The sequence below is a fragment of the Mobula birostris genome, chromosome 2 (assembly GCF_030028105.1).
Source record: "Mobula birostris isolate sMobBir1 chromosome 2, sMobBir1.hap1, whole genome shotgun sequence".
Classification (NCBI taxonomy): domain Eukaryota; kingdom Metazoa; phylum Chordata; class Chondrichthyes; order Myliobatiformes; family Myliobatidae; genus Mobula; species Mobula birostris.
The window spans coordinates 5492276-5517978 of NC_092371.1; the positions used below are offsets into that span (position 1 = coordinate 5492276).

Consider the following 25703-nt stretch of genomic DNA (forward strand, 5'->3'; position numbering starts at 1 on the left):
ATAGAGTGAAACTCCCTCTACACCGTCCCATCACACACTCCCGGGGTCAGACACAGAGTGAAACTCCCTCTACACCGTCCCATCACACACTCCCGGGGTCAGACACAGAGTGAAGCTCCCTCTACACCGTCCCATCACACACTCCCGGGGTCAGACACAGAGTGAAACTCCCTCTATACCGTCCCATCACACACTCCCGGGGTCAGACACAGAGTGAAACTCCCTCTACACCGTCCCATCACACACTCCCGGGGTCAGACACAGAGTGAAGCTCCCTCCACACTGTCCCATCACACACTCCCGGGGTCAGACACAGAGTGAAACTCCCTCTACACCGTCCCATCACACACTCCCGGGGTCAGACACAGAGTGAAACTCCCTCTACACCGTCCCATCACACACTCCCGGGGTCAGACACAGAGTGAAACTCCCTCTACACTGTCCCATCACACACTCCCGGGGTCAGACACAGAGTGAAACTCCCTCTACACTGTCCCATCACACACTCCCGGGGTCAGACACAGAGTGAAACTCCCTCCACACTGTCCCATCACACACTCCCGGGGTCAGACACAGAGTGAAACTCCCTCTACACTGTCCCATCACACACTCCCAGGGTCAGACACAGAGTGAAACTCCCTCCACACTGTCCCATCACACACTCCCGGGGTTGTGGTGATGTGCACATGGTTAAGCACTGGAATAACATTATTTGTTAGGAAAATGTTTACTTAAACATTTGCATATATACATATTTTAATGAATAAAGTATATTTTAAGAAAGAGTTAGACGTAGCAAAGCTGCCTCTCTGCTGCTGTGTCACAGACCCCCAAGCGGGGGTCCCCCTGTTAGTTTGTGGTAGGAGCACAATGGGGGGGGGAGAGAGGAGTGAACTTGTTCCCAGGGCAGGTGGGCAGGTGCAGGGGCTGTCACTGAGGTTCATTGAAGATATAAAAGTCATTGAAATCTCGATGGGTAGGGGGGAGTTAATTTGTGCATTGAAACATGATCTCTTGTTGTCCCTGACAAGAAAGGGGATGTTTAAAACGGGGATAGGATCTGCAAGTCCCCTCTCTTTTATACTCTACATTCACAACCAGTTTGATAATGTTATAATTAAGGGTCCTAGTATTCATCCTTGCGGAAGACCGCCAGTCCCGTTACAGAATTCAGATCCATTTTTCCAACTTGTCTGATCCATGGATCCACAATGAGATATAACCTTATTGGTCCTTCCTGAAGTCTAAGTGAACTACATCTACCCCACCATGACGATCAGCACTCTGAGTCCCCTGGGGAAAGTTACATCCAGTTGGACAGGGTCTTTCCCCTTGACATCTCTGTGTGGCCAGGTGAAGCTCAGTCTTGTGAAAATACTCCCCCTATTCCTGAGGTGGGCTAGAGTCCCATGCCTGTGTGGGAATGTTATCTGCCCGTACCTCAGCAGAGTTCCATTTATTTAGCAATATAGTGCCGAGCAGGCCTTCCTGCCCTTCGAGTCAGGCTGCTCCAGAACCCCCAATTAACCTGAACTTAATCACAGGACAATTTGCAATGACCAATTAACCCAGCCGGTACGTCTTTGGACTCTGGGAGGAAGCCTAGGTATTCCACGGGGAGGATGTACAGACTCCCTACAGATGGTGCCGGAATTGAACTCTGGACGGCCCGAGCTGCGATAGTGTCGTGCACTTCGCCTCAAGGTCTGTGAATTTCCGGAGACTGTGGTTTTCACGACCCTCCGCCACACCACTCAAGCCAGTCTCCCCACTAGTGACTGCTACTCTTCTTGCTGCCTTAGGAAAGCAGCCAACGTTAATCAAGCACCCCTCTTAGCACAGTCAATCTTTCCCCTCCCACCCCAGTTAATGTCTCTCTCTTCCCCCTCACCCCCGGTCAATCAATCTCTTCCACGCCCCCCCCCCCCCCAGTCTGGCAAAACCTGAAAGAACATACCAACCACCAGGCTCAAGGACAGCTTTTACCCCGCTGCTAGCAGACCCTTGAACCCCTCTCATACACTAAAAATGAACTCCTGATCTCCCAGTCCAGCTTGTTACCCTTGCACTTTGTTCATCTGCCTGCACTGCCCTTTCTCTGCAGCTGTGACACTCTATGCTGCTCCCCTTTCACTCATGCACAGAATGATCTGTCTAGACCCAAGACAGGAGATAGCTCTGGCTGGTGAGCCCCTACCAGACCTGCCACGTGGGTTGCATTTGTAAGCGCTCAGTATTAAACGTTCTTAGTCTTGCCGACTTTAGTGAGCAGCCGAGTAGGCCATTCAGTCAGTCTAGTTCTTCTGTCCCATTAATTCCTTCCTGGCCTGTTGTGTGGATTCCATTTGTAAACTCTCGATATTAACCGTGCTTCGTCTTGCTGACTTCAGACTTTAGTTGGGAGGCAGGGGGCAGGCATCCCATCCCTAGCAAGCTGTCGAGTAGGCTTTTTAGCCATCCTGCCTTCTTGTCCTGTGCTAACACGGTCTCATTTCTCCATCTATCTATCTCTCTCTATCTCCCTCTCTCTCTTTGTCCAGGTCCAACTCTACAAAGTGACAAGGGGACAATCTGTAGGATAAAGTAACTGTTCTGTTTCATGGGAAAGAGAAGGGAGGAGAATCTACCCCACAGGCCAGTTTGCACAAGACGAATTGGCGTGTGTGTTTGTGTGGGAGGGTGGGGTGCTCCCTGTTTGTATTAATGGTGGTAATTGAGATTCTGGGTGTGAGCATCTCCAGCAACTTGCCCTGGTCCAACCACATAGACTCTATGGCTAAGAAGGCTCACCAATACCTCACAGGATGCTAAAGAAAGTTGGGATGTCCCTATTAACCCTCACCAATTCTTACAGATGCGCCACAGAAAGCATTTTTCCTGGTTGCGTCACGGTTTGGTACGTTAACTGCTCTGCCCCTGACCGCAGGAAACTGCAGAGAGTTGTGGACACAGCTCGGCACCTCAGAGAAGCCATCCTCCACTCCGTGGACACTGTCTACACCTCTCTCAGCCTCAGTAAAGCAGCCAGCCTCAATCAAAGAGCATACCCGCCCCGGACAGTTTCTGCTCTCCCTCCTCCCATCAGGCAGAAGATACAAAAGCCGTAAAGTATGAACCACCAAGGCTCAAGGACAGCTGCTACCCCACTGTTACCAGACTGTTGAACGGACCTCTTACACTCTGAAAGATGAACTCTTGATTGCCCTATCTACGTCATTGTGGCCCTTGTACTTGTCTGCCTGCACTGCACTTTCTCTGTAACTGTAGTACTCTATTCTGCATTCTGTTCTCAGTGTACTAATGTATGGAATGATCTTTCGGGATGGTGCAAAGGCAGACTCAATTCACTGAATCTTGGTACACCAATTAACCGGTGAAGGTGCAGGGAAGACCCGTTTAGGATAGAAGAGAGTGGGGTGGGTGAATCTCTTTCCAAAGTTCTGGGAGTCCTTGGAGAGTCTTAATCTCTGGGAGAGTGGGGGAGCATCGAAAGAAAGATTGACCTTGCGGGACGGTGAAAGGGAGATAGACTTGGCATAAGAGGGGCCAAGTGGCCGTCACGCCCATTCCAAGATTTCAGTTTGTGGTGGATGGAGAAGGACTTCCTGAGGATGGTTGAGTGGGGTGGTGTTGTTTGGAAAGGTACCACGTCCTCTCGAGATGTGGCATCCTGAGTGTGAGAATCAGGGGGCGGGGAGAGGTGTTAGAGGGGGGAAAATGTTACCTTATGGAATGGTGAAGGGGAAAGACAGGGTAAGAGGGTTTGAGTGGCTGTCATCCCTGCTCCCATAACTTTTGGATTGTGATGGAGGTGAAGAAACTCCCAATGATGGGTGCGAGTGAAGAGGTCCCATGTGTTCGCAAGAGAGATGACATCCTGAGGTGCGCGGGGAGGGGAGGGGAAGAGAGGGCATCGCCAGGAATGGAAGGGGGGGGGTTAGGGTGGGCCTAGCGACCACCCCACCCCCTATAGCGTGCCCTCCTCTAGCAATTTGTTTAGGCCCGTGCAGATCTTCTTGAGGTGGGACCTGTACGGCTCATCGGGACCGTAGAGCTTGGTCAGCAGATCAGGGTTGGCAAAGTGGTTGAAGACGTGCTTGATGCGGCCGTGGGACTTGGGCGTGAGGTGGCTAGAGACCAACTTGAGCAGGAGGTCCCGGCTGTCTCCCAGGATGCTCGCCATCACACTCTGCTCAAACGTAAAGGCCACCTCATAAAAGCTGACCACCGTCATGGCTCCCTGACGCAGTTTCTTCTTGAAGTCCTCCGCCATGCCCAACTCCTCGGTGGAGAACTGCTGGTGCCGGTAGAGGACGGCGATCTTCACCGCGATCTTCACCAGGTTCTTCAGCACCTTCTGCGATTCTGCCTTGTTGCCCGTGAACTCCTTGGACACCCGGTACAGCTCGTCCAGGATCTCGCTGCTCGTGTCATCGATGAAGAGCTGGGCCAGTGTCTTGGAGGCCATCCGGCTCAGCACCTTTTTCTGTGTGCGGAGGGCCAGATCCTTCGAGCTGAACGACTCCATGACGCCCTGCGAGTGAGCACAAGAGGGGAGGGCATCAGTATAACCACCAGTGGCCCATCCTGGTCCAACCACAGCCAAGAAAGTGCACCAGAGTCTCTACTTCCTCAGGAGGCTAAACAAATTCAGCATAGCCCCTTGGACCCTCACCACTTTTTACAGATGCACCACAGAGACCATCCTATCCAGATATATTCAAAGTTCAAAGCTCAAAGTGAATTTATTATTAAAATGTCACTGTATACAACTCCAAGATTCATTTTCTTGCACGGCTTGGTAAGGCAACTGCTCTGCCCCTGCCTGCAAGAAACTTTGGGGGGTTGTGCACGGGGCTCTGCACATCGCAGAAACCAGCCTCCTCTCCTCTCTGTCTGTGCCTCTTGTTGTCTCAGTGCAGTGAAGCGATCAAAAACACCACCCACCCTGAGATATCCTCTCTTTCTCCCCTCCCATTCGGCAAAAGATACAAAACCCTGAAAGCAGGTACCACCAGGCTCGAGGACAGTTCCTATCCTGCTGTTGAAAGACGGCTCCCTCGTATGGTAAGATGGACTCTTAACTTCATAGTCTACCTCGTTGTGGCCCTCGCGCCGTATTGTCTACCTGAGCTGCACTCTCTCTGCAGTGTAACACTCTATTCTGCAATCTGCTGTCATTTGCCTTTGCTCTACCTCAATGCACCAACGGGATGAAATTATCTGTAGGGATGACATGCTAAACAATGGAACCTCGGTACATATAACAATAAGAAACCAATTTCACCCTAGCCGGTTACATCACGACATGTCCCCCAGGGAGTTTGCTGAGTTTTGGAGTGTGTGGCCTGGACACCAGGAAGCCTGGAGGTGGGGCGGGAAGCCATGATTGACTCCATTGCTTCTCTCCAGTTGAGGCATCGAACAAGGTTGAAGTTGGCAAGGATGAGGGTGCTGTCTGTCTGCGCCTGACTGGTCGCAGGAAACTGCTGGAGTCCTGAGGTCTATGTCACCAGCATTGATTGGCAAGGCTGTGGACTTGTTTTGTGGGCTTTAAGGTTCATGTTGCATATGTTGCTAGACTTGGCTTACTTATTTTGCTGCTTTTGAGTGGTCTGATCGGGACGATCGATACGGACAGGGGCGCAGGCCTGCAGTGGGCTAGTGGTGTGGTGTTGAACTGAACTAAATTAAATACTACTGGACTCCTGGTGTGATGTTTGATTGTCTATGAGCTGTTTGCTGGCTTTTTGCCCATTTGCACAATCAGTTCTTTTTTTCCCACATTGTCTGTTTGATGTTTTCTTGAAGGGTTTCCATGGGGTTTCTCTCTGTTTCATGGCTGCCTGAGGGAGGATGAATATTGGAGTTGTATTCTGTATATGTACTTTGATAATAATTGAATTGAATTGACTTTATTTCTTACACCCTTCATAAAAATGAGGAGTAAAAATCTTTATGTCTTTGTCTAAATGTGAAATGTTCAATCATAGTAATTTATAATAAATGGAACAGTAAATGTAACATAGAACTCCTCCCTTGGAGGGTCAGACACCCTGAGCCAATAGGCTGGTCCTGGACTTATTTCCTGGCATAATTTACATATTACTATTTAATTGTTTATGGTTTTATATTGCTATATTTATACTCTATTCTTGGTTGGTGCAACTGTAACGAAAACCAATTTCCCTTGGGATCAATAAAGTATGACCATGACCATGACAAAATACACTCAAATCAGCATGAATTAATCAGTCTGAAGGCCTGGTGGAAGAAGCTGTCCCGGAGCCTGTTGGTCCTGGCTTTTATGCTGCGGTACCGTTTCCCGGATGGTAGCAGCTGGAACAATTTGTGGTTGGGGTGACTCAGGTATCCACTGATCCTTCTGGCCCTTTTTACAAACCTGTCTTTGTAAATATCCTGAATGGTGGGAAGTTCACATCTACAGATGTGCTGGGCTGTCCGCACCACTCTCTGCAGAGTCCTGCGATTAAGGGAGGTACAGCTCCCGTTCCAGGCAGTGATGCAGCCAGTTACACAGGTGGTGTGTACAGACCACGTGAGGTCCTCGGTGAAGTGAATGCAAAGGAACTTAAAGCTGTTCACCCCCTCAACCCCAGATCCATTGATATCAGTAGGGGTTAGCCTGTCTCCATTCCTCCTGTAATCTACAACCAGCTCCTTTGTTTTTGTGAGATTGAGGGAGAGGTTATTCCCTTGACACCACTGTCAGAGAGATGACTTCTTCCCTGTAGGCCACCTCATTATTATTTGAGATTGGCCAATCAATGTAGTGCCATCGGCAAATTTAATTAGCAGATTGGAGCTGTGGGTGGCAACACAGTCATGGGTATACGGAGAGTAAAGGAGGGGGCTTAGGACACAGTCCTGAGGGGCTCCTGTGTTGAGGGTCAGAGGGCAGAGGTGAGGGAGCCCACTCTTACCACCTGTTGGCGATCTGATAGGAAGTCCAGGATCCAGCTGCGCAAAGCAGGGTGAAGGCCAAGGTCTCTGAGCTTCCTGTCGTGCCTGAATGCTGAACTGCAGTCCAAGAACAGCATTCTCACATAAGCATCCTTCTTCTCTAGGTGTGTAAAGATGGTGCATAGAGCAGTTGATTGGTTGTGTCGGTAGGTGAATTGTAGGTGTGGGTGGTAGCATGTTGCAGATGTAGTCCTTGACCAACCTCTCAAAGCATTTGCTTATTATTGTGTGACAGGATGCCAGTTGTTCAGACGTGTTACCTTGGTCATTTTATGTGCTGGAACATAGTGGATGTTTTGAAGCAGGAGGGCACTCTACACTGGGAGAGGGAGAGATTAAAAATGTCTGTAAACACACCTGCCAGTTGTGCCGCGCACACTCTGAGTACTCGCCCTGGGATGCCGTCCGGTCCCGCAGTAATAAACATACTTTGAATCCTTGAACTTAAGAAGTTGTGAGTCAAAGTTGACTTTCTTAGGAAGTTCAGCTTGTCACTGAACTCTGTTACAAATTTCTACAGATGTACTGTTGAAAGAATCATGAGTGATTGTATCGCGGTCTGCTATGGCAACTTAGTCGCACAGGCATGTTGCAGAGAGTAGGTGGACTCAGTCCAATGTGTCACAGACACATCCCTCCCCACCATTGGTCATATCTACAGGAGACGCTACCTCATGAAGACAACATCCATCATCAGAGATCCCCACCATCCATCTTCTCACAGCTCCCAGCGGGCAGGAGGTACAGAAGCCTGAAGCCCCACACCACCAGGGTCAGGAACAGCGACTTCCCTTCAACCATTCAGTTCTTGAACCAACCGGCACAACCCCAATCACCACCTCAGTACAGCAACACTGTGACCACTTTGTACTACAATGTGTTCTTCATGTTATAATTATTCTCTTTCTTGTAAGAATCATGTTTAATTTATGTTTTCCTTGTGGATGTTGTGTACCTGATGTGATGTTGCTCTAAGTTTTTGCTCTGTGGCTGTGGAGCTGCTGTGAGTTTTTCACTGAACCTGTGCACACACAGACTTGTGCGGACGACAATAAACTCGACTTTGACTTTGAGGAGGAGATGTCTTGTATTTTCAGAATTCAGGAGACATCACTATTCACAAATGTTACTATATGTACAATTCAGATGAGAATGTACAAGGTGTGGTTAGCGAGTTTGCAGATGACACTATAACCGGTGTTGTTGTGGACAGAGGAGATGGTCATCAGGAGTTACAGAGGGACCTAGATCAGCTGGGTAAGTGGGCTGAGGTACGGCAAGTGGAGTTTAATTCAGATCAGTGTGAGGTGTTGCATGTTGGGAACTCAGATGCTGGCAGGACTTTCACTTTGACCAGCAGAGCTCTGGGGAGTGTTGTAAAACAGAAGGACCAGGGATACAGGCACACGGTTTCCTGAGAGTACGCTCACAGGTAGACAGGGTGGAGAAGAAGGTGTTTGGCTCTCTAGCCAACGTCAGTCAGGGCACTGAGTGTAGGAGTTGGGATGTTACAGTTGTATAAGATGTTGGTGAGGCTGCATTTGGAGTATTGTGTGCAGCTTTGGTCACCTGCTATAGGAAAGATGCCATTATACTGAAAAGTTGCCAGGACTAAAGGGACTGATTTATAGGGAGAGGTTGGCCAAGTTTTTATTTGTTGGGACATTGGAGAATAAGAATTTATAGATACAGTGTAGTAACAGGCCCGTCACCCAACAAGAACTTCCTGCCCAATTACACCCAGGTGACCAATTAAGCTACTAACCTGTTTGTCTTTGGAATGTGGGAGAAAACCAGAGCATCCGGGGGGAGAGAACGTAGTAATTCCTTACAAAGAGTGGCAGAACTGAACTCAAGTCTCTGGTGCTGTTATATCGTGTTATGCTAACCACTTCACTACTGTGTTGCCCATTAAAGGGTTTAAAATGATGAGAGGCATGGTGAGGGGGATGGTAACAGTCTTTTCCTCAGGGCAGTGGAGTCTGAAATAAAAGGTGGGGCGCAGAGGTTTAGGGTGAAAAGAAACCTGAGGAGAACCCCTCCAAGAGGGGTTGTAGGGTTTGGAGGCTTGTGTGCCTCAATGACCTAGAGAGCTGTGCTGACTGGAGTCAGGACTTTATGGTTTGATTCTTGGTAGAGTCACCCATGCTAAACAGGTCAAAGGGTAGAGGCCAGGCTAAGAGTGGTCCACCAGTCCTCCGGTTTCAGGGGCTCAGTTCAGGGCTAACAACCCTGACTGATCAAAAAAATCTGTTATGGAAACAGCAATGAAGAATCCTTCTACATCTGAGCGTGACAGTATTCCTGAGTCGTGACCGGGACTTGTGTGGCTCAGAGTAGTGGAAATCAAGAGGAAGCTACTGGCATGACGAAGGAAGCCCTGAACACCGCCAGAGATGGAGGACCTTCATTCCTGCCCTACATACCAGCAGCATAATGGGCAGTAAGTAAGTAAATGAGGGGCAACTATTTCATGCTGAGAATGGACAGTCTATGGAACAAGCTGCCAGAGGAAGTGGTTGGGGCAGGTACATTGACGACATTTAGATGACACAAGGAGGGGCAGGGCTTAGAAGGATATGGGCCAAATGTCGGAAATTGGGGCTAGCTTGGTGAGCGCTGTGGTTGGTGTGGATTGGATGGGCGGAAGGACCTGTACCCACTCTGTACTGCTCGATGTCTACCTCACTGAACTGGTGCAAAGAATCAAGCCATTCAAGTTTATTGTCATTTGCACAACTACAGTGAGGTACAGGGGTGATGAAAAACTTGCATGCAGCAGTGTCACTTAGAGACAGGCCACACACAGAATATAAATTGTACAGACTATGAAGAAAAGGGCTGTGCAAAATGTTATTCACTCAGTTCTGGTTGCCCCGTTACAGGAAGGATGCAGAGGCTTTGGAGAGGCTGCAGAAGGGGTTCACCAGGCTGCTGCCTGGATTAGAGGGTATGAACCTGTAAGGCTGGACAATGTTGGGACGTTCCTCTGGAGCATCGGAGACCTGACAGAATGAGAGGCAGAGACAGAGCAGGTATCCGGAGTCTTTATCCCAGAGTCTGATACCAGAGGGTGTGCACCTGAGATGTGAGGAGAAAAATTCAAAGGAGAACAATGGTAACTGGCTGAAACGATTACCACCCAGTGGCACTGGGCACTGACTTCACCAATTATGAAGTGCTTTCAGCAACTGGTAATAATCATATAAAATTCCATCTTCTAGCTACATTGGACCCTTTCTAGTTCACCTAATGCTCAAATTGGTCCACTGATGATACTATAGCCTCGCCCCCGCCCCCCCGCCCACACACCATCCTATCCCACCTAGAAAATGATGCCTCACACGTCAGGATGTTGTTCATCGACTTCAGCTCGGCGTTTAACATGATCATCCCTCAGAGGCTGGTGGGTAAGCTGCCCTTGTAAGGTCTCAACATCTCTCTCTGTACCTGGATCTTGGACTTCTTAATGGAAGGACCCCAGTCAGTTCAAGTTGGCTGCAACATCTCAGTGGCTCAGGCCACTGCTGTTCATGCTCCTGACTCACGGCTGCAACACCAGATCCAGCTCAAACCCCATCCTCAGGTTCACCGGTGATACAGCAGTGGCTGGCATCATCAGCAACAATGATGAACCAGCAACAGGGAGGAGGTAGAAAGGCTTGTCAAATGGTGTGAGAACAACACGAGTCTCAACGTGCACAAGACAGAAGAGATGATTGTGGACTTCCAGAAGTCACAGATCGACCACTCTCCATTACACATTAATGGCTCTGCCATGAAGAGAGCGAAGAGCACAAAGTTCCTTGGTGTACATAGGATGGATGACCTAACTTGAAACCACATCTCCTCCCTAGTCAAGAAGACACAGCAGTGCCCACAGTTTACAGGGAGAGTGAGCCGTCTCTGCCCCCATTCCAACAATTTTCTACAGGAGTACCCTCGAGAGTGTCCTGTCTGTCTGCAGCATTGTGTGGTATGGAAGTTGCAAGGCATCAGACCACAAGAGCCTACAGAGGACAGCAAAAGTCACTAAGAAGATCATTGAGGTCCGCCTCCCCCCCCACCCCCCATTTGTGACATTTAACGGGAGTGTTACAGATAAAGGGCCCAAAGCATTATTGAGGGTCCCTACCACCCATCCCACAATCTCTCTGACCCACTACCCTCTGGAAGGGGGTACAGGAGCATCAGGGCTAGGACTGCCAGACTGGGGAACAGCTTCTTCCCTCAGGCTGGGAGACTAATGAATACCCTGCCACCACCGAGGTCTCGTCACTCGGACAGCGAGCTGCTTACTGTCTACCTGTGCTGCAAACATTGTGAATTATGTTTTAACTTATTTGTGGTAATACTTTGGTTTGTGTGCTGTGTGTGATACATGTTTTGTGGACACACCGTGGTCCGGACAAACATGGATTCTACAATAAACTGGAACTTGAGATGTACCGGGCAATGTTTTTGACATAGGGAGAGGTGGGTGATGGTGGACACAGATACAATCGAGGCATTGAAGAGGCGCGTGAGAGGGAATTGGACATAGTGTAGACAGAAGGGAACAGTTTAGTTAGGGGTATAACATTGAACATAGAACAGTACAACACAGCGCAGGCCCTTTGGTCCAGAATGTTGTACCGATCTTTGAACCTACCCCACCATCTACCTAATCCTCCCCTCCTCAACAGCCTATAACATCTAAGCGCCTAAGAGTCTCTTAAATGTCCCTGTGTTGTCAGACGTATCAGACTCTACCACCACTCCAAACAGTGCGTTCCAGACACTTACTACTTTCTGCTTAAAAACACAACTACCTCCCATAAACGTTCCACCACTCACGGTAAAAGGATGTTCTCTGGTATTGGCCATTGCCACTCCGGGACAATGGTGCCGACTGTCCATTCTGCTTCTGCCTCCCATTGGCCTCTCATCCTCCTTCACTTCAAAGAGAAAAGCCCTAGGTCACGCAACTTCTCCTCATCAGACGCACTCTCTAATCTAAGCAGCATCCTGGTAAACCTCCTCTGCACCCTCTTTAAAGCTTCCACATCCTTCCTGTAATGAGGCAACCAGAAATGAATACAGTACTCCAAGTGTGGTCTAACCAGGGTTTATAAAGCTGTGACACTATCTCACAGCTCTTGAATTCAATCCCCTGACTAATGAAGGCCAACACACTAAATGCCTTCTTAGCCACCCTATCAGCTTGTGTGGCAACCCTGAGGGATCCATGGACGTGGACCCCAAGATCCTCCTGTTCCTCCACACTGCCGACAATCCTGCCGTTGACCTTAACTCTGCCTTCAAATTCGACCTTCCAAAGTGAATCACGTCACATTTTCCTGCCTTGATCTGCACCTGCCACTTCTCAGCCCAGCTCTGCATCCTGTCACCGTGGTGCTGTAACCTACACCACCCCCAGCTCCACCAACTTGTCTTCTGCAAAGTTACTCACTCACCCTTCTACTTCCTCATCCAAGCCTTTTATAAAAATCGCAGCGAGGAAGGTCCCAGAACAGATCTCTGAGGAACACCTCTGGTCACCGACCTCCGGGCAGAACGCACTGCATCTAATACCAACCTCTGCCTTCTACGGGCAAACCAGTTCTGAATTCCACGCCGCCAACTTTCCCTGGATCCCATCCCCACCTGACCTTCTGGATGACCTACCACGGTGTTGCCTTATTAAAATCCATAGACACGTTCTACCTTCATTGGTTTGCTTTGTCAGCTGCTCGAAAAACTCCTCCAGGCTCCTGAGGCATGACCTACCACGCTGATTATTTAATAATTACCAGCTTAAGGAGTTTGTCATGACATTGTGGGCCAACGGTTTGTTCTCTACTCTATCTGTGCAAAACAAACCACAGGGAAAACAACACACATCAAAGTTGCTGGTGAACGCAGCAGGCCAGGAAGCATCTCTAGGAAGAGGTGCAGTCGACGTTAGACCCTTCGTCAGGACTAACTGAAGGAAGAGCTAGTAAGAGATCTGAAAGTGGGAGGGGGAGGGGGAGATCCAAAATGACAGGAGAAGACAGGAGGGGAAGGGATGGAGCCAAGAGCTGGACAGGTGATTGGGAAAAGGGATATGAGAGGATCATGGGACAGGAGGCCCGGGAAACAACAGTCAGAAACAAGCCCGTGAGGTGGTCTGTAGTGTTCTGTTATTGAGACAGTGATCAGGGCTGTGACAGTCGGTTCAAGAACAGAAGGGTTGAAGGGAAGTCGCTGTTCCTGAACCTGGTGGTGTGGGACTTCAGGCTCCTTCAGGCAATCAGTACCTCGTGACCGAATGGAACTGTGAGAAGATGTTATGGCCTGGTTAGGCAAGGAAAGCATCACAGGAAGTTTAAACAGATGAAGTAAAGTATTTCAAATGCACAATTGAATATGTTCAATAATATATTAGATATTCCTAGTCTCAGAGTTTTCCAGTTCCATATCACATACCCAGATGTTTGAGATTTCTCATCGAAAACTCTGACAATCTTCTACAGACGTGCAGTGGACAGCATTCTGACTGGGTACATCACACCCTGGTGTGGGAGCACCATTGTATAGGAATGCAAGAGGCTGCAGAGAGCAGTGAGACTCAACCAGTTCCATCCTGGTACAGCTCCCCCCACCATCACCGAGGGCATCTCCTCAGAGAGCGTTAGGACTCTGCCAGTTCCACTCCAGTACTGTTTCCCCGCCGCACCATGGAGGAATATCTACAAGAGGTGGCATTTCAGGACAGTGACGGCCCCCATTAGGGCTTCTCCACCACCCAAGACAAGCTGTCTTCTCAGGGCTGCCCTCAGGCAGGAGGAGCAGGAGCCCTGGACACCCACACCTCAAGGATCAACCACATCTTCCTCCCCACTGCTGTCAGGTTCCTGAACACACCTGAAAAACCCTAACAGGACCTCAGACTCCGGTTCCTTCCACTTGCCAAGTACTGTTATTGTTAATTTTGTTTATTCTGTCATTAGTTATTTAAAATATCTGTTAATTTCATGTTAACACTTGTCACATTTGCAATGCACTGTGCTGCTGCAGCAGGAAGCTAATATTCGAGGCATTTCTCACAATAAACTTGAAATTGAATTGGAGGTGCATGAGTCATTGGGTTAATTTTCCATTGAAAATTGTTCCCCACCCCCCACCCCGTATATGTCTGAGAGGGAGGACAAGCCCCGCCGGTGACTGCTGCTGTGATAGAGGGCTTTCCCAGTCACTATGTATGTTGGGATGGCCTAATAGCCATTGAAAGTCAGGGGAACAATTTCCCTTCCAACCCACGGGGCTTCCTTGGGAGGTGGATGGATTCCTGGCGGTTTCCTTGGTGTATCGGTGATAAGATGTTTTGACAGAGTGGACTACCAGCATCTTTTTCCCAGGGCGGCAATGGCTAATACAAAAGGGCCAAACTTTATGCCGTCCTGCCAAAGAGTTTCGGCCCGTAACGTCGGCTGTACTCTTTTCTAGAGAAGCTGCCTGGCCTGCTGAGTTCCTCCGGCATTTTGTGTGTGTTGCTTGGAATTCCAGCATCTGCAGGTTTTCTCTTGTCTGGGCATAATTTTAAGGAGTTTGGAGGAAAGTATGAATATGCAGCAAATGGAGGTATGTGGATCAAGTGCAGGCATGAGGGATTCAGTTTAACTCAGCACTACTGTCCGCACAGATATCGTGGGCTGAAGGACCAGTTCCTGTCCTGAGCTGTTCCACGGTCGAGAACAATGCTGGTGGTACACGTAGGGAAGAGGAATGGTGGGACCCCAGGGAGCATTAAAGAACACCAAGTCATTAACACGAGAGATTCTGCAGATGCTGGAAATCCAGGGTAACACACACAAAATACTGGAGGAACTCAGCAGGTCAGGCGGCATCTATGGCGTGGAATAAATGGTCACCGTTTCAGGCTGAGACCTCCCATCAGAATCCAGAGCGGTTCTCCCGGTTGTTGCCTGGGACAGAGTGTTTCAGTTTTAAGGAAAGACGGGAAAGGCTCGGTCTGTCCTTCCTGGAGCCGAGGAGGCTGAGCGTGATAGAGGCGGATGGAATTATGAAGAGCATTGATACGATGGAGAGTGGGAAACTTTCCTTCATAATCGAGGCATCAGAACTAGAGGGATAGGCTTAGGGTAAGGTGGAAAAGGTTTGGATCCGAGAACATAGGACAGTACAGCACAGGGAACAATGCCTTTGGCCCACCATGTTGTGACAAGCACAATGCCAAATTAAACTAAATTCCTCTGTCTGTACATGGTTCGTACCCCCCCCCCCCCCCGCAACCCCATCCCGGCATATTCATACTGTGTGTCTGCCTCACAGCCCTGTGGTATCTACTGTACCTCTAAATCCACCCCAGGTACCCACCAGTCTCTGAATGAAAAAAGCTTTTCCCACACATCTCCTTTGAACTTCAGCCCTGTCACCTTCACTGTTAGAGATTTCAGCTCTGGGATAAGAGACTTCGACTGTCTACCCTGTCTATGCCTCTCGTAATTCGTCAGGTCTCCGCTGCTCCAGAGAAAACAGCCCGAGTTTATTGAACCCCTCCGTGTAGCTCATGCTCTCTAATCCAGGCAGCACCCTGGTGAACCTCCTGACCTGCCCTGTGATGAGGTGACCAGAATTGCACACAATACTCCACGTGCAGCCTGAGCAGAGTTTTATACAGCTGCAACGTGACTTCTCGGTGTTTATACTCAATGTCCCTACTGATGGAGGCAGGCCTGCCGTTTGACTTGTCACCCTCTCTACTTGTATGGCCACTTCCAGACAGCTGTGGATCTGAACTCCACTATCTTTTCAAACTTCAGTGCCATTAACTGTAGTGTATTTCACCTTACATTTGACTTCCCAAAGGGCAGCACCTCACACTTGTCCGAATTAACCTCCGTCAGCTATTTCGCAGTTCATATCTCCAATTAATCTATATTCTGCTGAGCTAAGTCAAACTTGAAGGTAGAGGACAGGGTTAATGGCAGGGTTCTTAACAGAGTAGTGGAACAGAGGGATCTTAGGGTCCACGTCCACAGATCGCTCAAAGTTTCAGCACAAGTTGATAGGGTTGTTAAGGAAGTGTTGGCCGTCATTAGATGGGGGGAGGTTGAGTTCAAGAACCACAGGGTGATGCTGCAGCCCTGTAAAACTCTGGTTGGTCCTCACTTGGAGTACTGAGTTCAGTTCTAGACCCCTCATTATAGGAAGGATGTGAAGGCTTCAGAGAGTGTGCAGAGGAGATTTACCAGGATGCTGCCTGGATTAGAGAGTATGTCTTATCAGAACAGGTTGAGCGAGTTAGGGCTTTTCTCATTGGAGTGAAGGAGGATGAGAGGTGACTTGATAGATGTGTACAAGATAATGAGATGTGTAGATAGAGAAGACAACCAGCTCCTTTCTCCCCATGCTAACATGAGAGGGCATGATTTTAATGCGATTGAAGGAAAGTATAGGAGGGGGAATTGGAGGTAAGTTTGTTTTTTTACACAGAGTGCTGGGTGCATGGTGGTAGGGGCAGGTACATTAGAGACATCTAAGAGGCTCTTAGGCACATGGATGACAGGAAAAGGGAGGGTTATGGGGGAAGGAAGGGTTACCATCATCTTGGAGTAGGTTAAAAGGTTGGCACAACATCGTGGGCCAAAGGGCCTGAAATTCACTGTACTGTTCTGTTCTGCATCTGCCCACAGATCCACCAATTTTTGTGTCAACTGTAGACTTACTAACCCATCCATCAACATTTTTGTCCAAATTATTTATTTGTACTGCAAACAGAGGACCTAGCACTGATCCCTGAAGAACACCACTGGTCACAGAGTCCCAGCCAGAATAACGCCCTCCACCTCTCCACAGCCAAGCCAGGATTTACTTCCCTCGGATATTCTCTGCCCAGCGTACCGACTCATTGTTCTAGATCTGATCACTCTCTTCACTGTAAACAGCATCACAAATCTTTGTATCGTCTGCAAACCTAATAATCACACTTTCTACATTCACATCCAGATCGACAGTGTAGCCGTCACAGTGCCACCACTGATTTGGCTGGTACATCAGATTTCCAAACTCTGAGTCAACCCTCCCCCATCACCCTCTGCCACCTATCGCCAATTTCCGATCCACTTTGCTGGCTGCCCTGAATTCCATGGGCTTTAAACTTTTGGAACAGTCTCCCACTGGATCCTTATTGATGTCCACGTACACAACATCTACCGCAGTGCCCTTATCGGGATGCCCATGTTGCTGTAAATACCAGCGTTTATTGCCTACCTCTGATTGTCCCAAATTGAATTGAGGTGGAGTACGAAATGCCAGTGGATCTCAGTGCAAGATTGAGATTCGGGTAGAAGGACGTTGAAGGACAGAAGGAACTAAGTTGTCCCATCAGGATTATTGATGCCATTGACTTTAGGAAGGAGGGGCTGCACTCGCTCCTTCCTACAGCAATGGTGCTGAGCTCAAGCGGGTTGAGAATCTCAAAATTCCAGATTTAAGCATCACCAATAACCTGACCTGGTTCAATCGCGTAGACACCATGCCCAAGAAAGTTCACCAGCGCCCTTACTCTCTCTGGAGGCTAAAGAAATTCAGCAAGTCCCTATTGAACCTTACCAGTTTCTACAAATGCACCACGGAAAGCACCCTGTCTGGATGTATCATGGTTTGCCATGGCAACTGCTCTGCCTGAGACCGCAAGAAACTGCAGAGGATTGTGGACACAGCTCAGCACGTCACCAAAACCAGCCTCCCCTCAGTCTAACTTCTCACCACAGTAAAGCAGCCGGCGTCTTCAAAGACCTCAACTATCCTGGACATTCTCTCATCATCAGGCAGAAGATACCAAAGCCTGAAAGCTCGTACCACCAGGTCCAAGGACAGCTTCTCCCCCGCTGTTACCAGACCCGAGTATGAAATGCTGACTTCACAATCTACCTTTTCATGCCCTTGCACATTATTGTCTGCCTGTGCTGCACTCTCTCTGTAGCTGTGACACTCTATTCTGCATTCTGTTATTGTTTTTCCCTTGTGCTACTGTGCAGTGGTTCCTTAAGGTTGCTATGGCAGGGACGGGAATGGAAACAAACTCCCACTACCTATTAAATGCTCCCAATGGCGTGGGCCTCAAATAGCCTCTGACGACCAAGTCCAGCTCCTGGCCTTCATGTGTGGCTTAGTTACTACGTCCGGTGGAAACGCTTCCACTGCCAGGAGAAGGGGCAAAGGCAGGTTAAAACCAGTCACTTCGGGCAGATAGGGCTCATCAGTTGTGGTTGGCAGCTCATCTAGGCGAAGGAAAACTCTGATCTCAAACCTCTGCTGCCTTGCGGCTGTACCCACTCATGGGGAGGGCTTCAGGAGTAAATCCCGAGGGAAAGATCCAGAGCTGGAGCCCCTAAGTTAAGTTCAACGTGGACCGGCAACTCCTGCGATGCTGGTGATGCCAAAATGTATCAGCCTCTGCCGTTCCTTTGGGTTCGGAGGGGGAACGTGGAGAGGGGGAGCTTGCTACCTGGGCAACGGCTTGCTCTCCGTATCGTACTGCCCAGGCTTGTGTATCGAGACAGCAAGGCGCTACGTCCAAGGTTGACCCTGCCCAGCAGACGCCCTTACCCATACTGTGTAATGAAGTGATCTGTGTGGTTCAGGTAAAAGAAAGTTTTCACTGTACCTTGTACCCAATTTAACAACATTAGACTTACTTCAGGTTTAAGCTCCTTGAAGTGAGATGTGTCAGTCTAAACTTCCTGCTTTCTCCACTCCAGGCCCTTGACCTAACTGTTCACAGGCAATTCATGTGTCACCCATGGTCCAGTGGTGACATGGGTAGAGGCAAAGATTCGGGTTTGATTCCGACTGACCTCTGGTGCTGTGTGTGTGTGTGTGTGTGTGGCTTGCATGTTCTCTCTGTGACCCAGTGTTTTCTGGTTCCCTCCTACGACGTGCGGTGGGGTGGGGTGGGGAAGGGAGAGCTGCTGTAAGGGTGAATGATCAGATGGAAGCGTGCAGGTTGGTTACGGAAGCAGGAGGTTGTTCTTGTGATCGCAAGGTAGTGACTGGCGATGTGCCGCAGGGACTGGAGCTGGGCCCACTGTTGATTGCCATCAGGGTCAACAAGGTCACAAAGGGTCAATTTTATCCACAGTACATTTACATGTTTTAGGAAATTACTGTGCTGTGCTGGTGCTACACAGAACAAAATACATTCAACACTTTTACAGAATAAAAAATAAAAATATAATTAGCAGATGACACTAAATTTGATGGTGTAGTGCTACCTAAATCGTAACAGGATCTAGATCACCCTGGTAAGTGGGCTGAGAAATGGCAGATGGAATTTAATTCAGATGATGTATTTTGGTAAGTTAAACCAAGGTAGGACTTTCACTGTGAACGGCAGGCCCTGAGGAGTGTTTTACAACAGAGGGACCGAGGTGTGCAGGCTAATGGTTCCCTGAAGGTGGTGATGACAGGGTGGCAAAGGATGCGTTCGCCACACGCACCTTCATTAGATGGGGCATTGAGTACAGGTGTTGGGACGTCATGTTGTGGTTGTACAAGCGTTTAGTGAGATCGCGCTGGGAGTGTCATACACAGCTCTGGTCACCCAGATATAGAAAGGATGTCATTAAACTGGAGAGGGGGTGGAAAAAATTCCATAAGTTTATCAGAATGAGCTCACATGTCCCATAGAGACTCTCCCACTGGTGGAAACGTACTCTCAACGTCTAATCCATCCAGTCGTTTCAGTGTTCAGCGTTCACAGGGTGTTACTGGGATTGGAGGGCTTGTGCTGAAAGGAGAGACTGGACGGGCTGCGACTGTTTTCACTGGAAAGGAGGAGGCTGAGAGGTGACCTTACACAGGTTTATAAAATCACGAGGGGTGCAGATAGGGTGCATGGTTACAGATTTATTCCACAGCGTAGTGAGGTCTAAAACTAGAGGACACAGGTTTAAGGTGAGAGGTAAGATATGGACAGGTACACGGATAGGAAAGATTTAGAGGGTGTGTGATAGGACAGTGTGGAGGGAGTTTCACTCTGTGTCTGACCCTGGGAAAGTGTGATAGGACAGTGTGGAGGGAGTTTCACTCTGTGTCTGACCCTGGGAAAGTGTGATGGGACAGTGTGGAGGGAGCTTCACCCTGTGTCTGACCCTGGGAGTGTGTGATGGGACGGTGTAGAGGGTGTTTCACTCTCTGTCTGACCCCGGGAGCGTGTGACAGGTCAGTGTAGAGGGAGCTTCACTCTGTGTCTGACCCCGGGAATGTGTGACAGGTCAGTGTAGAGGGAGTTTCACTCTGTGTCTGACTCCGGGATTGTGTGTTGGAACAGTGTGGAGGGAGCTTCACTCTGTGTCTGACCCCAGGAGTGTGTGATGGGACAGTGTAGAGGGAGTTTCACTCTGTGTCTGACCCCGGGAGTGTGTGATGGGACAGTGTGGAGGGAGCTTCACTCTGTGTCTGACCCCGGGAGTGTGTGATGGGACGGTTTAGAGGGAGTTTCACTCTGTGTCTGACCCCGGGAGTGTGTGATGGGACAGTGTGGAGGGAGTTTCACTCTATGTCTGACCCCGGGAGTGTGTGATGGGACAGTGTGGAGGGAGTTTCACTCTGTGTCTGACCCCGGGAGTGTGTGATGGGACAGTGTGGAGGGAGTTTCACTCTGTGTCTGACCCCGGGAGTGTGTGATGGGACAGTGTGGAGGGAGCTTCACTCTGTGTTATCCCAGACTGAATATTTTATCTTGCATATTCAGCAAATTTACTTCCCTCCATAGGGAGCAGACCGTGCTGCAGAGAGGAAACTGAACAATCGAGATCTCAAGCCCGAGTGCCTGATGTCTTCTGAGGCCCAGGATGTGGTCTCGAAACCACAAAAAAAAAGTTGCTCCACAAATAAGCTGCAACCACACTTTAAGACATATTTTCTGTACATATTCTCCAATTAAAAGAAACATTTCGGGAATCTGCTGAAGTCCATTGGGTTCGGGGGGAGAGAAATCTGCCAATTGTTCCTATATTCAGGCTTATTTGTTGGCCCAGGCCAGTAGCACATTTTAATAGTGAACTGGGTGAAACCGCTGATTTTTAGGAAGTTGTCAGACATTTCGTTGGCTTCAGTAATGATGACGATCTGTTGGCAGTAGCTCATTAAGGATTATCAGCCTCGCTGAAGGTTCTACCCACAGAACCCACCACTGCTGGTGTACCTGGGGGGGGGGCGCGGGGAGGGGGTCCGGTTACCCTGCTCGGTGTACGCCGGGGAGTGATCTCCGGGGCTGCGGTTTGCGCACGGGATCTTACCTGCAGAGGTCGAGAGATTCTGGGTAAGTGGGGCCCAACCAACGCGGATGGTGCAGAGAGCCGACGGGAAGTCTCCCTCCACTCTCTGCCACCTACCCACGTAGCAGTGTGGCTGACGGCTGAAAGGGTGGGGTGCCTTTAATTAAAGTGACAGTGCACTTCCACCCCACCCCGCCCCTCCCCACCTTCACCCCCACCCCCACTGGCATCATCTGAAAGGGCCTTTCCTTTTCTAACACCCACCACCCCCCACCCTGACACTGTCCCTTTGACCCCATCTGGGCCCTGCAACCCATCCCATATCTCTAACCCCCTTCCTCATCTCCCTGACCCTTCTGCCCTCACTCTGGTTTGCTAAAGTTGAGGGGTAGGAAGGGCAGGGAATCTCTCCGGGGCTCTGAGGCTGAGGCTGAGCTGAACTGCCCTCATTCCAAATATTGTCACAGAAGGCCGAGGCTTTGCATTCCAATGCATCCCGTGGGATCTTGCTGTGTGCAGAGAGCTCCCCTCACCCATCACCTTTGGGTGGGTTATTGGGGCCCAGTGGACAAGGTCGGGTGGAAGCGGACCAGGTCTCCGCTCAAGTCCCATCTTTCTGGACTTCATTGTCCTGTCCATCACCTTCATTCCAACTCTCGCCCACCTCTCCACCAGGGCCTCTTCTGGGACAAAGTGCAGGGGAACGTGTCCTCACCCAGGGGGTGAACCCACACCCTGTCACTGAGAAGGATCCCGCGATCCAGCACAGAAACAGGCCCTTCGGCCCATCGAGTCCATGACGACCACCAGTCAGCCACTTACACCAATTCCCTGTCCATTCTACCCACGTTCCCACCAACTCCGCCCTGATTCTCCCCCCTCACATGCATACCAGGTGGGTGATTTACAGAACCCACCGACCCCACACATGGGTGGCATGTGGGAGGGAAGCAGAGCATCGGGGGAAACTCACACGGTCAAAGGGAGAACATGCAAACTCCACACAGAGACACCCACACTCACATCCACACCCTCACACCCACACACTCCACACATCCACATCCACACACTCACACTCACAAACACACACACTCACATCCACACCCTCACACCCACACACTCCACACATCCACATCCACACACTCACACTCACAAACACACACACTCACACCCACAAACTCCAGACATCCACACTGACAAACACACACACTCACACCCACAAACTAACACACACACAAACTCCACACATCCACACCCACATCCACACACACACACTCACACCCACACACTAACACACACACAAACTCCACACATCCACACTCACACCCACACACACTCACAAACACACACATACACACATATACACTCATACACATATACACACACATACACTCACCCAAACACCAACACACACAAATACATACACACACACATATACACACACAAACACACATACACTTGCATATAGACTTACATGTGCTCCCACACACACTCCACTATGACACACACTCCCAATTGTATTCTTTCTTACATTTTCTCAGTCACACACACTCTCACACATGTACTGTAAGACACAAATTCTGTATCGCACACACACTCTCAATCTCTCCCATGCACTCTCTCACACTCTGTCTTACACTCTTTCTCTCACACACTCTCAGATACACAAACTCCCTCTCTCTCATAACCCCAAATTTTGTCTTGCACACATGCGCCACAAACTCTCCCCCTCTCGTGCATTTCCACTCACACAGACAACTCACAAGTACACATACTTATGTGCACAGTATCTTACATCACAACACACTGAGACACTCCTGAACTCCCACTCTCAGCTTCACTGACCTGTGCACACACTCACACACATGCTCTGCACACACAGACCAGACTCATCCACCGGTGTGCACACACATTTTCGCAAACTCCTACAGAGAACACATGTGCAGCCAGAGTTGTCCACGGCCCTCCACACCCTGCCACCGCTCCCCTCCACACCAACGTGCAGACACGGGGACTGTACACACTCTCCCTCCCTCACTCAGACTCCCGTGCAGACCAGGTTTGAGCACACCCACCTCCCCCTGCAACCCATTGCACAACAGACTTTCACCGACTCACCCAAAGGCGCCAGCCCTCTGCTGCTAGCACGGAACTCTTCCTGCCTTCACCGTTGACAAGGAGGAAGCAACGAGCTGACGCATAGAAGTGCGGTCACTCCTCGCTGATCAAAAAAAAAAGAAATCCACGCAATATCCCCTTATGGTGGTGAGGAGCTGGCTCTAGTTGCCACGGAAACAGCTAGGCCTCATTGAGGCCTTGTACAACGCCCTTCCTCTGGAGATAAAAATCTCAGGCTAATTTCACTTAACTCAGAGATCATTTAATCGTACAACATTAAACTAGTGCCCTGAGCTCTCCCCAGAAGTGCAAGGGGCACAGGGAGCATTGCGAGGTTAAGTGGACCAAGATGAGGCCTGAGACCAGGAAGACCCAAAGCCTGGAAACAAAGCAGAGCTCCCTGCTCTCTTATCTCATCCAAAAATCTATTATCTTGCTTGGTTTATAGCCATACTCCTTTCTTTTCTTCCCACAAATTATTGTTTACATAAATAAGTAAGTACAGAAGGAAAGGTATTTGCTAAACGGGATAGGCCCCCTGAAAATTCTGGGCCTTCCTTGGGTTACCTGGGGAGGATATTTACAGGCATTTCAATTGATCCTAAAGGACTCCGTGCCCTGGAGCCAGAGACAAGCAAGAGGTTGAGGAGATTCAATCGAGGCACATAGAATTGGGAACCGAAGAGAATCTGCAGATGCTGGAAATTCAGAATAACACACTCAAAATGCTGGAGGTACCCAATAGGTGATACAGCATCTATGGAGAGGAATAAACATGTCAAGGCCCCAAGTCCTGATGAAAAGTCTCAGTCTGAAATGCTGACTGTTTATTCCTCTCTATGGATGCCTCCCGACTTGCTGAGTTCCCCCAGCATTTTGTCTGTGTTGTTTGGAATTGGGAATGGTTTCCAAAGGGAGCTGAGTGATGTTACTTCCCAGGTCATTTTTCCAACATGTATCCTTTTTGGCGGCTATGCACTTCCATCTTCTTCAATCTTGCAACAGCACCGAGTGCAGCCTCTCCTCCAGTTTGTTCTCGCCGGCCGCCTTGGCACCGCCCGCCGCCGCCCCCGCCGAACTCGAGCCTGAGGCCGTGTCGGCCTCCAGCCGCGGCCGCTTCTTCGAGCTCAGCCCTTCCTTAGGCGGAGGCCCTGGGCAGGTCCAGGCACACGGGGCAGCGCCCCAGTTCATCATGTCTCTTCTAACTAGGTGCATAGCAAACGATTCATAGATACGTGGTGAGGCTTTAATCTCTTCCAGGGAAGATGGCCGTTGGCTCACAAGGAGCTCATCCGCCCTTTGTCAGGTCCTGTTGTTTTAAGTCCTGCTGGGTGTGCTCACACCCTCCTCACCAGACTAGGTCCGGTGGGGAGGCCGGCCCAGGTCGCTGACCACCCGACCACGGCCCCCGGCCGAGCGCCGGGCACCCACACCCCGCCAAATCTCTCCGAGCGCCCGGTGCCCGACCGAAAACCATGGTCGAGCGGCTGGTGACACAGCAGATTGAATGGGTCCTTCCCAGAAACAACCTGGATGGGGTTTTTAAGAAAAAGATGCAGGAGATGTGGGGATGACTAACAGAGCCTGGATGGATATCATGGTCAGTTTCTCTGCTTTCTGGGTAGTCCATCTCTGGAGTTATAGAGTCACACAGCACAGAAACAGGTCCTTCAGCCCATCTAGACCACGCTGACCAAGATTCCCATCTAAGCCCACCCCATTTGTCCATGTTTGGTCCATATCCCTCTAAACCTTCCCTATCCGTGTACCTGTCCGTATCCCTCTAAACCTTTTCTATCCGTGTACCTGTCCGTATCCCTCTAAACCTTTCCTATCCGTGTACCTGTCCGTATCCCTCTAAACCTTTCCTATCCGTGTACCTGTCCGTATCCCTCTAAACCTTTCCTATCCGTGTACCTGTCCATATCCCTCTAAACCTTTCCTATCCGTGTACCTGTCCGTATGTAAAGCGTAGGCTAACGGCTATGCCTAGGTTGCTCTCAGATTCATATGAAAGCTCACCCCTTGCACCTTAATCCTGTGGCCTGTAGTTCTAGATTCCCCGACCCTAGGAAAAAAGGTATTCACCTTCTCTCCACTCTCATAGTTGTATGCTCCATGGTTTTATAGCCCTCTCAGCCTCCTACGCTCTAGTGAACAAAGTCCCAGCCTTCACAAACTCTAACTATAATTCATTTACTTGAATCCTGGCAAATTCCTCCTAAATCTTCTCTGCACGCTTTCCAGCTAAGTGGCAACCTTCCTATCTCAGGGCGACCACAACTACACATGACTTAACATAACATAACATCTCAACTCCTGTACTCGGTG

At 49.6% G+C, this 25703-nt stretch overlaps 2 protein-coding genes across 4 annotated transcripts in view; one reads left to right on the plus strand and one right to left on the minus strand.

The window, feature by feature from the left end:
- lysmd1 (LysM, putative peptidoglycan-binding, domain containing 1) overlaps window positions 1-20776 on the plus strand; it is a 38676-nt gene extending 17900 nt beyond the window's left edge. Inside the window, exon 4 of one of the 2 annotated variants that reach the window (XR_011889528.1) lies at window positions 20750-20776. The gene's annotated coding sequence lies outside the window, so the exon portion shown is untranslated. Of the gene's footprint in view, window positions 1-9869; window positions 12986-20749 lie in introns of those variants that run through there. The other variant, XR_011889525.1, reaches the window with a different exon arrangement.
- Window positions 3631-23470, minus strand: tnfaip8l2b (tumor necrosis factor, alpha-induced protein 8-like 2b). Of its 2 annotated transcripts, none has more exons than XM_072281516.1 (2): window positions 23373-23470; window positions 3631-4534 (listed from the first exon to the last, which is right to left on the minus strand). In XM_072281516.1, the coding sequence occupies exon 2, from the start codon at window positions 4526-4528 to the stop codon at window positions 3968-3970; it is 561 nt and encodes a 186-aa protein (XP_072137617.1). In that variant the 5' UTR covers window positions 4529-4534; window positions 23373-23470; the 3' UTR covers window positions 3631-3967. The 2 variants fall into 2 exon arrangements, with proteins under 2 accessions (XP_072137617.1, XP_072137626.1); XM_072281525.1 differs by lacking the exon at window positions 23373-23470 and adding an exon at window positions 21276-21380.
- Between the last annotated feature and the right edge of the window lie 2233 nt (window positions 23471-25703).